At 42.4% G+C, this 12,033-nt stretch overlaps 1 protein-coding gene across 1 annotated transcript; it reads left to right on the forward strand.

Annotated features, from left to right (window-relative positions):
• The first annotated feature begins 9,121 nt into the window (after positions 1-9,121).
• On the forward strand, positions 9,122-11,630 carry LOC135572447 (uncharacterized). The gene is made up of 3 exons (XM_065020433.1): positions 9,122-9,236; positions 9,350-9,408; positions 9,491-11,630. Exons 1-3 carry the CDS (start codon positions 9,214-9,216, stop codon positions 11,323-11,325), a joined length of 1,917 nt encoding a protein of 638 aa, XP_064876505.1. The 5' UTR covers positions 9,122-9,213; the 3' UTR covers positions 11,326-11,630.
• Positions 11,631-12,033: the final 403 nt, after the last annotated feature.

Consider the following 12,033-nt stretch of genomic DNA (forward strand, 5'->3'; position numbering starts at 1 on the left):
GAGGTACTGAGGTGCCGTTCCCCTCACAGCTCCGTAGGCAAGCACCATGGTCATGTAGCGGATGCGAGCTTCAACTGGAAGCCAGTGGAGAGAGCGGAGGAGCGGGGTGACGTGAGAGAACTTGGGAAGGTTGAACACCAGACGGGCTGCGGCGTTCTGGATGAGTTGTAGGGGTTTAATGGCACAGGCAGGGAGCCCAGCCAACAGCGAGTTGCAGTAATCCAGACGGGAGATGACAAGTGCCTGGATTAGGACCTGCACCGCTTCCTGTGTGAGGCAGGGTCGTACTCTGCGGATGTTGTAGAGCATGAACCTACAAGAACGGGCCACCGCCTTGATGTTAGTTGAGAACGACAGGGTGTTGTCCAGGATCACGCCAAGGTTCTTAGCGCTCTGGGAGGAGGACACAATGGAGTTGTCAACCGTGATGGCGAGATCATGGAACGGGCAGTCCTTCTCCGGGAGGAAGAGCAGCTCCGTCTTGCCGAGGTTCAGCTTGAGGTGGTGATCCGTCATCCACACTGATATGTCTGCCAGACATGCAGAGATGCGATTCGCCACCTGGTCATCAGAAGGGGGAAAGGAGAAGATTAATTGTGTGTCGTCTGCATAGCAATGATAGGAGAGACCATGTGAGGTTATGACAGAGCCAAGTGACTTGGTGTATAGCGAGAATAGGAGAGGGCCTAGAACAGAGCCCTGGGGGACGCCAGTGGTGAGAGCGCGTGGTGAGGAGACAGATTCTCGCCACGCCACCTGGTAGGAGCGACCTGTCAGGTAGGACGCAATCCAAGCGTGGGCCGCGCCGGAGATGCCCAACTCGGAGAGGGTGGAGAGGAGGATCTGATGGTTCACAGTATCGAAGGCAGCCGGTTTTCCACATGTCCAATTCTCCCTTGGGCGTCAATCCAGTACCAATTCCCTGTCAAGTTTCTTATCTACTTAAGAACTATCTGCGCTACTTATATATTTTCTTAAATATATATTTACCAATTTAAACCTTTTCTCTCATATTTCTCAAATACCACTAAGCTTCTAACTGTTTGACTTTATCTAAAATCATGTCTATGAGTGTCAATCTCTAAAGTCCTTACATTTCCTTAATCAACCTAACAATAATCCTAAATCATCACAGATGTCCTATATACCTGTTAAATTTAATACTATTTCTTTTTTTTTTAAACTCCTAATGGTCAAAAAATTCAAAACAAATGCTTATCATATCAAAATCCTTCCTTCAAGGACCCTCAGTATTCTATCCGACAATAACATGAATTTAATATATGTTGCAGAGTGCAGAATTCCTTATCTACAGTAATTTATCACCCCTAAGAACTGAAACTTATTTTTCTATGTAATTCCCTGCCCTATTGGCTTAATATATCTCCTATCCTAACCTCCTAACCTAAACTCCTTTATAATGAATTTACCTTAAAACTAGTAACTCAATATGACCACATTCATTATACCAATGACTCTCCCCTAAGGCTGATCAGACCTTAGAAGACAGTCATGATAAGGTCCATGAGTCAACCCACCCTTTTATAGTCAAGTTCTATCCTACACTAGACATATTAAAGAACCCTTTATCCTTAAAATCCAAATTCACTTGTGTAATTTAAAACTCATAAAATAAAAACTCATAAAGTTCCATATTTGAGCGTGTCTCTTTAAAATACCTTTGCACCAAAACAAATAGTCCTAACAAATGTTTTATGTGTATATATTTGCAAACCTTAATGATTAATCAAAACTTCCAGGCCTTTCCAATTTGGTCGTTTATGGCCTCATTCTGCCCAAGATTATAATCCCTGATATTTAATAAAAATAACGTATTTTCCCTTGGCTCCTTCAACTCACATTTACATCTCAATAAAACAAAACACCATCTGCGTGTTCCTCAAGGAAAAACAACTTGCCCCTGTTACGTATGTCTACGTATCAAGGGAAATGTTCAAATAACCAAATTCAACCTCGCTAGTTTACCAAAACATGTACAATTATGTTTTACCATAGAGGTTGCTTTTCACCATTAATACCCTGACACCGTTCCACATAATGGAAACAGTGCTCAAATTCACTGGTGCTATTCAAACGATCAAACCAAGAATCAACAACCATCAGAATCCACCATCACAATGTTTTATGACTCAGACATCCAATCCCTCTCTCTCACGGCCCAATTACAGTCCAAATAAACGCCACAAATCAATGATACCCACCCAGCGAATCAGCTGCTAGTTTTTAGCACCTTTCCTGACGATTTACATACTCCTTTTTAAAAATGTATTTCGAAATGTTTATCAACTTCTGAAAAGTGACTCAACATTAATGCCCGCACCTCCTTCTAAAGGACACTAACCATTTTCTCTGTCACCCCCAGTCAAGACATCATTTCCGTGGCGACGGAAACCTCGCGAGTGATGTCATCAACAAGCGCTCAATCTTGACTCATTTCGCAACGATTTTCAACTCATTGTAAATGATGGTTGGCTGTCTGCAACAACAGTATTTCGGGTTCGATAAACCAAACCTAATTTATCACATCTGTTGAATCCTGAATTAGAGTTTACAACATCAATCAACATCTCTCAATTCGCTAATCTTATAAAAACATTTCGATGGACACAAATCTATCGTAATTGTTCCCCGTTATTATTCAGAATTAATTTGATTTAAGTTACTGTCTCGTCTTTGAATTAGCATTTTAATTACGACTCTTTTCCCAATGTATTATTCCCAACAAATCATTTAGTGAACAGACATCGCCTTGCATCAAAATCTCCGTTCTTATATTAAGTTGAATGAATTAGTCTTTCAATTTGAACCAAACAAACTATTTAAACGTTCAGTTTATATCTTATACCAATACTAGTGACTATAACTTTCTCTGCAAAACAATTAGTTTAATTACAACCAAAAACTCAGACATATATAACTATTCTTTACACCTCAGCTGGGAACCGAACCCTGGCCTCCCACGTGGCAGGCGAGAATTCTACCACTGAACCACCAATGCTATGGAACTGAGATTCTCCGCAAATAGACCCAATTTACAGTTATCTGTATTTGTTACTCCGGCATCTGAACAACAGAAAATAGCACTAATTTAAACGCCCAAAGTTTTCCCTCAATTAGGATTCTCATTAATCTCGCTCCCTTCGTATCTGACCCTTCTTTCTTAAATACGTGAATTTTGTTATTTTCTGCCTCTTTCTCTCTTAACCCACATTCCATTGTTTTCAGCTGAACTGCGGATGGCGGTTCCCCTCCTAAATGACCTTCCTGTGTCCATTTTAGCTTTAATCCCTCCCAAACTTTCTTCATGTGCTTCCATTGTTTCTTTCCCCCTGATCTATATTCTATTTTTTGTTCTAGGAACTCATTAAACCTCAGCTTTGGAGTATTGGGGGTCGCCATTGTGAATTTGAATTTTATTTAATTCAATCGGAATTTAATCGTAGTTTTAATCGGAATTCTCTCCTTTTATCTGAATATGGTTAGCATATACTTCGCCCGACGTTGATTAATACCCACGATGTACTCGAAGAGACACTGCTGCACGTGCTCTGTCTTATCTCTGAGCTTCTCCTTTGTATGTTTTAGTTCGAGAAAAACGCATGGGTCGGTATGGGATTTGTGGAGCGCACAACCAAGGGATCTATTCGACTATTTAGTCTCAATATTTAAATATTATATTCAGATATTATTTCAATTATACATCAGTCATTTTGTTCCTGATTATACATTTAAATTTGAGCGATTCTATAGCAATTGTCAGAATAATTATATCTCTTTAGGCAATATCAACAGGAATGAAAAAAGCGAAAATCAGTGTTTTAGCCCGGCGGCTGTCAATCAAGTTTGCACGGCCATTCGACTACTAAGGTAGCCTTGTCTATCAGCACGTGTGCATAATAGCCCAGTTACGTATCCCCACCTAGCGGTTTACTCCGCGACAAACGTTTCTCTCAATTTAATTTCCCCGGTCTCAAAATCATGGAACGCAAACTCTGGTTAATATGTTTTCTCAATACTACAGTCATTCATACGAAATTCACATAGAATTTCCAACATTCATAATCGTGTCCTTTACATGTTAAAACACAGCCTCTGCTTTCCCTCACCTCTATACACAACCCAATATATATATAATTAGGACAGTTTTCTATGCAGATTTCAGAACAAACAGGGTCCCAAAGGAATTTAACATATTGGTCAATCACAATTCACTCATTCCTATTAAAATAACTCAGTACAGGCCAATTAATAAAATTCTATAACAACTGTCAGAACACAGAAGTCATAGGTACATATTAACAGTTACAAATAGACAAAACAAGACAAAACATACAAATACTGGTTATATCTCTGACCTCTATTAATCGACCCCTATCAGACCGAACTAAGCGGATTTACTGGATAGAATTCAACTCTAGAATCCAATTCTATCCCCTACTGACCCCTATCGAATTAATCCTATCAGAATTAATACACGTTATCTCTCTGACCTCTGAAAGCCGATCCTTATCAGTGAATTTCTATCGGACTGAGCCGTGCCGGGTCGCGGGACAAAATTACCATTTCCCCCCTCGGTGCCAGATTTAATGAATAGTAATTAACTATCCCCTTACCGATCTCTATTCCTGATTTATATCACACTAACCCCTATCAGAATTAATACACATGTCCAACCCCTATCGGAACTGAATTTATATATGTCCGACCCCTATTGGAACTATCTAGGCCTTTAAGTGATCTCTCATCAATTGAAAGCTATCAGACTGTGCTGATCACACAAAATTACAATTTCTCCCCTCGGTTCCAGGTTTAATGAATAGTAATTAACTATCCCCTACTGATATCTCATCAATGATTTATATCACACCAGCCGTTTTGTTTCTACATATCTTCACTACACTGTTCTTTTCGACTCGTCAGCAAATTTATAAATTTACACAAGAATTCATACTTACTCGGAAATACTGATCAAAATTTAGGCAGACTATACGACAATATGCAAAGTTTGATTTAACAGGTTTTGCTTACCTTATTTATGGTGCACCTTTAGATCAGTTTCCTGAGTTGAGCAGAATTGTTGTCCACCCAGCGAAAATCATCACTCGTCCTCCTTGAATCGTCCTTTCCACGCGCTCACCCCCTCTCTCACACCCAATCTGCTCGCTTCGACTGGACCGTTAGTTAACAATCCTCTGCGTACCAAGTTCTGTTAGTAATTAAATGTGTAGATAGGTGAGCCGGTCAAGGATCGATTCAGACTAAGTGGTAAATTTTATGACAAGTAACAGTTTATTCAGAGTGAAAATATGTAGTACAGCGTAATTACGGCTCTTCCGTTAGTTCGTGTTGGAACAGCAGGCAGAGAGCGAGTAAACAGTCAGCACAGCCCTGATATACGTCACAGAAAGTAGGTTGACTCTAGGAAGATCGGATCTCCGGATTGGTTCAGCTGGTTGTAGTCTGTAGTCTTCCGCCATTGGCTCAGTTGTCTGTCCGTCATCGTAGAATCTTCTTCGGGCACACAGTGTTCGGTTAAAAGGGAGATTATGTGTGTAATGTGGGAGCTATCCTGTAGGGGACCCCACAGGCTTTACTGTGAAAATACGTTGCTATGTGTTGTCTCAGTTATAACAATGCAATAGCCACGTATTTAGCAGTAGATTGGTCTCCTGCATAATAGCAATTCTTTACACCGTTCACCTCACATTCACACTGGTAGGTTCGCCGACCCACCCTCACATAAACCAGTAGCTTCGCCGAACTACCTAGTACATTACATTCACTGTCATACCATAAAAGTGATCGATCAGTTCAAAATTGCATTTACCACTATGTAATCCTTATGATCCTTTACCAATATAAATTAATAGAATTGTTACTTATATCAAACAGGTGTCTCACAAAACTACATTTGGATAACTCCAATGTGCAGAACTTTAGCTTTTCACAACAGGTGTCTGCCTACCTTTTTTAGTTGACCGGTCAGGATTTGTGAGACACACCGTCCGACGACAGTACTGGCCAATCGGCTGGCACACCAATGTCCAGCGATGTCCTTTACCAGATCACGTCGGTGGTCACCATGTTAGAGTTGCGTCAATTCGAATCTGGTATCAGGATAAATATGACAATGAGTCACCGATTGTATACTATGTATTTTTTATTAGCTAAGCAATAAGTGGTAAATGCAATTTTCGTATATACGGGTCCCACCTCGCAGGGCAAACAGAGAACTGGCAGGATGTATGTATTCTTTATACTGTGATAGACATAGTTCCAACCCGTCTGTTGGCCTATCACAGTAGAGGCTGGGCGTGGTTTAAACTTGCTCAGCCTATTGCAGGCGCTCAGGCGGGTCCCCGCCTCTTGGCGCTTCTGTTGATAGATGTAACTGTTGCTGTGAAGAACATCCATATGCTCATGCTCGATACCGTTATCTCGCACCTGGCTCCTGTTATCTAACAAAAGGGCGCTTGTTCTCGCAACACCTCGCTCTGAATGTGCCCCCCTCAACTCCTTGAACAGTTCCTGTCTTCATGCTACTCTGTATTTTTCCATCATGAGAAAGGCCCATGGCCCTGAAACTGTTAACAATGTTTCAAGTCAGCTATGTTGCATAACACATACATACATCCACACAAGCCAACAGCAGATAATATTCAATCATATATATGGTAATGGGCTATAGTGCATAACACAGAAACCTCATATAATGTCATAACTTGCGCCAGGTAAGATACAGTTGAACATGTTATTACTCCCAACTTCGTGAAAGCGACAAACTGACACGTTTTCATTTTCGTCACAAACAACTTTATATCGAAGGAGTCCCTTTGAGTTCACAGCCAGCACATGCACAGTTCGGCGCGAGACGACCTTTAGACCCGATGACATGTTTCTACACGTGAATTTAGCTAGCCAAAGCCACCATGACATCACCTAAAAGTGTGATCGGGGATTTCTATTGGAGAAGAGTTTTAGCTAACATGCATGCCTTACTGTCTGTGAAAATGTACAGTTTTTCGGAACTCACTTCACTCATACATAGAGTGAGGGGTGCGCTGCTGGTGCTGGCACATGCCCAGATCAAATACACCGCTGCAGTCGACGTGGCCTCAAACCAATTTTAGATTGTACGATTTGCTTCAATTCTGTAATCACAATCTAGTCTAACCGGTATCAAGATTTTAAATGTGTGTACATCGCACAATGTGACGTGATAATCATAACAGACGTAATCCTAGTGCTGACTGATTAGCCGAAATGTAGGTTATTTGTCGGTTAATTGACAGACATCTGTTCAATTGTTTTTTCTGTGAGCTCAATGTGCATACCAGATCAAGCCCGAACTGTGCGATGTAGTAGGGCGTTTCCAACAGGCCAATATTAAACACAGTTTAGCCAGAAAACGTAATTAACTACCATGATCATAATCCATTTTGCGCCTACTTGTCGGTTCTGTGTTTCTTTCAAGCCTGCTACACTAGGTTAGTGTAGGAAAGAGAAGGGGAGGAAGAGCAGAGACAGAAGCATGCGTGATCGAGAGGGATAGACAGCAGTTGCTTTGTGAGGTATCTACCTGAAAATACATGATCTATAGGCCTTATTTACTTTGAAGAACTACGAAAATTGTGATATTGTCAGACAGCATAGGCAGCAGCTCTACAGAGATGATGATTTGGTATTAAATAATAAAGTAATAAAATAAAGCAAATGTAACATACACAACAACTGAAATATTTTATAAAGTAATGTAATGTGAATAAATGATGGTTAATAAGTGATAAGCAGTCACTACCGTCAAGGGACTTTTATGAATTGTTTTATTCTGTGTTATTACAGCATTCAACCCACATAATGCATAGTGCATTTAATGTGGGCCAATTGTGGGTCTCCCTATGGGTCTCCCAATCACGGCCAGATGTGATACATCCTATTGCACTGAGATGCAATGCCGTATATATGTATATACAAATATGTGTATGTATATGTATATATATATATATATGTATATATATATAATTATCTATTATGTTAATTTATTTTTGAGTACAGACTAGCTAAAAAAGTGAAAAGAATAAAGATAATTTTCTGGTAAAAAAAAAAGTGAAGGTCCAAAATCATAAGTTTGCACACCCTATTTTAAATTGCTCCATGGAATAACTTTGCAGCTGTTTCTGATTAATAAACAATGCCATGCTGGTGGGTTGTAACATTCAAATAAAATCCACAATTTCTGCTGGTGTGGGCATTTAAGTACCACAGCACGCACAGACTAAAAAATGCAATTGCTGCCAGCTAGCAAATTTAGGCCCGCTTGCGCTGTGACTTGGGCTGTGGTTAGACAGGCAGCCCAAATCAGATTTTCTTTTAATAAACTAATTGGTCTTTTGACCAATATGATCAGCTCTGAGAAAGATCTGATGTGAAAAGATCCAATGTGATTGGTGGAAAGGCCGACTAGTGGTGGGAAAAAAAATCTAAATTGGGCTGCTTGTTGAAACACATCCTTACTACCTTGTGTAGTTGGTATATCAGTTGGGTGTATGTTTGGCTGTGTTTAGACACACAGTCCAATTCTGATTTTTTTTCTTCACTAATTGGTCTTTTGACCATCAGATCAGCTCTGAAAAATAGTTCTGAAAAAGACCAACTAGCGTGGGAAAAAAATCTTAATTAGTTTGCCTGTATGAAAATGCAGTCGTCATCACTGTTTGCTTGATTGATCATGTTCAGCTGCATGTCATTGTGATGTCATAACGATAGACCTCTTGTTTGGATGAATTTCTTAACTCTCTGATTGGGAAGATCTCAATTGCTTACTCTTCGAGTCCTCTCTCCTTGTCTCCTTCTCAAAACCCATTGGATGAGAAAGCCAGAGTTCCCGCCCCTCTGATCTGCTTCTTCAATGGGTTTTGAGAAGGAGGTGAGGAGAGAGAACGTGAGGAGTAAGCAATTCTCCCCTTAACTTCTTCCTTCCTCCATCCTTGATTGATTTCAAATCTGTTCTCTCAACAAAGACATAAAGCTGAACGTGATCAATCAATGAGCCAGTGATTGAATGGCAATTACAGGTTCAGGCAATAAATATACTCCCAGCTAGTATGGCAACTAAGCAAGGCAGTAAATCACAGTGGGCTTAAGGGTTCAACTTGGCAACTATAGTGGTGGCTTGTCTGTTGGTACTTAGATATGGCTTTTGGAATTAATTTGTGGTAAGAGTCTTTGAACAATGTGTTGTTGATCTACTACATGGGTCCTGCTTGACCTTTTGATGTTGTTAAATTTCAGTTAGGTTGCACAGGCACTGAATTTATTTTCTTTACAGGATCGTGTTGCTTTGCTCCATATTCTCAGAACATTTAAGATCTGCTTGTGCTCCACATGGTAAGGCATAAACAATACATTGTGTTTTGTTGAAGACCAGCCTTAAAATTGCGGCGACTCATAATTCCCTTAATCTGTTTAGATGCCCAGAGATTAAGAGGCTACATGTATTCTGGCTCTTCCCAAGTGGAAGATGAACAGAAACAACCAGGTGATGGCTATCCTCAGGATCCAATCAAACCAACTTTTAGTACTTCAAGATCTGTCCAGAGTGATGCTACTCCCAGAGAGACTGGCCCCAACACCCATAACCAGGAACTATCCCGCAGAGGCTCTGCTTCAAGCTCTATCCAGCCTGCCCCAAGAATGTTAGGCCTCTCTGGCTCTATAGCCAGTAGAACCTCTGTCAGCCACAACAAGCGTCACACCCGTGCCAGTATAACCTCAGGCCAAAGTGTCACCAGCCCTAGTGCAGTGAAGATGGTTTCAAGTTGGGAAGCAAAAACCTTTCCATTACAGCCTCGTTCAAGCAACTCTGGATCTGTTCAGAATTTCCTGGGAAGCCATTTATTCAAAGCAACCCCCCAGAATTCTGTGGCACAAAGTGGAATCTACCAGTCCGTAAGGGAAATGGCTTCCACCCCTTACCTTCAAGCTCCCTCACGTGGTTCTTCAGGAACTTCATTTAGACCAGGTCCTCTGCATTTTGGGTCTACTGAAGGTGGGAGTGCAACAAATGCGTACAAGCCCAGCTTCTCTCAATATGTCAAGCCATACCAGAGTAGATATGCCTCCGCCAGTAGTGGTTCAACTTCTAGTCAATATGCCAAGAGTATAGATGGTGCCTCCAAAAGCAGCAGCATCCCTATACTTAGCCTGGGGTCTAGCTCCAGTCTCTTCACCCAGAGTTCTACGCCTAGTAAAAACTCCTATGGAACCTACACGCCTGGCTCTACCCTTGGTGCAACACCACGCCAGAGCATATTTACCTCTAACCAGGGTGGCAGTGCTTCAATCTACAGCCAGAATGTCCTTGCCGCCAACCAGAAGCCAAGCAGCACTACACCTGCCGACAGCAACCACAGGCATGTCTCTGGTCAGGTGGGGGACTACCAGCCTAGTTATGTTGTCAGTAGTGGGCAAATCTCCATCCTTTCCAGTACTAACCAGGGTGGCAGTGCTTCAATCTACAGCCAGAATGTCCTTGCCGCCAACCAGAAGCCAAGCAGCACTACACCTGCCGACAGCAACCACAGGCATGTCTCTGGTCAGGTGGGGGACTACCAGCCTTGTTATGTTGTCAGTAGTGGGCCAATCTCCATCCTTTCCAGTTCTAACCAGGGTGGCAGTGCTTCAATCTACAGCCAGAATGTCCTTGCCGCCAACCAGAAGCCAAGCAGCACTACACCTGCCGACAGCAACCACAGGCATGTCTCTGGTCAGGTGGGGGACTACCAGCCTAGTTATGTTGTCAGTAGTGGGCAAATCTCCATCCTTTCCAGTACTAACCAGGGTGGCAGTGCTTCAATCTACAGCCAGAATGTCCTTGCCGCCAACCAGAAGCCAAGCAGCACTACACCTGCCGACAGCAACCACAGGCATGTCTCTGGTCAGGTGGGGGACTACCAGCCTAGTTATGTTGTCAGTAGTGGGCCAATCTCCATCCTTTCCAGTTCTAACCAGGGTGGCAGTGCTTCAATCTACAGCCAGAATGTCCTTGCCGCCAACCAGAAGCAAAGCAGCACTACACCTGCCGACAGCAACCACAGGCATGTCTCTGGTCAGGTGGGGGACTACCAGCCTAGTTATGTTGTCAGTAGTGGGCAAATCTCCATCCTTTCCAGTTCTAACCAGGGTGGCAGTGCTTCAATCTACAGCCAGAATGTCCTTGCCGCCAACCAGAAGCCAAGCAGCACTACACCTGCCCGACAGCAACCACAGGCATGTCTCTGGTCAGATGGGGGACTACCAGCCTAGTAATGTTGCAAGTAGTGGGTAAGTCTCCATCCTCTACAGTTCTGCCCAGGTTGGCAGTTCTTCAACTGATATCCAGAAACCAAGCACTTCTAAACCTGCCCCCAGGCAAAGCTATCAGCGCAGCAATACTCCGAATGCTGTGAAGTCAATCCCTAGCTATGCCAGAGGACCTACCCAGAGCAGCACCACCACACCTCAAAGCCTTGTTTTGGTCTACAACATCCCAGCACGCTACGGTGGCAGTCATATCCGTCGGCTCAAAGACAGTATTCATAGTGGGCGTAGTGCCTCCACTAGCCACTCCAAAACCACACTCTACCTGCCAAACAGGAGGGTCCCAGCACTCCCTCTGTCCAAGTCTCACACTCTACTAGATGGGAGCCCAGAACATGACTAAGTGAGAGCTGTAACCACCAGTTGAGGTGATTGGTGTTTATTTTTATGCTACTTAGCCTGTTAGGTTTACACGGGCAGCTTATTGATCTTTTTGCCACTCTGCTCTTGAAAATTGGGTAGTAATCAGAATTGGGCAGCCTGTCTTCATGTTTGCTTGTTAATAATCTACTGTTTATCTTCTAGGTGCTGAGACCATGAAGTGATGCCAGGCGCTGTACTTCAATGGTTTTAATAAATAACGTTGCATCTTATCCAAGTTCAGTCTCACTGTTGTATCCTGTAAGTTTATTTTACTGACATGTCTGCTTGGTC

The sequence above is a fragment of the Oncorhynchus nerka genome, linkage group LG7 (assembly GCF_034236695.1).
Source record: "Oncorhynchus nerka isolate Pitt River linkage group LG7, Oner_Uvic_2.0, whole genome shotgun sequence".
Taxonomy (NCBI): domain Eukaryota; kingdom Metazoa; phylum Chordata; class Actinopteri; order Salmoniformes; family Salmonidae; genus Oncorhynchus; species Oncorhynchus nerka.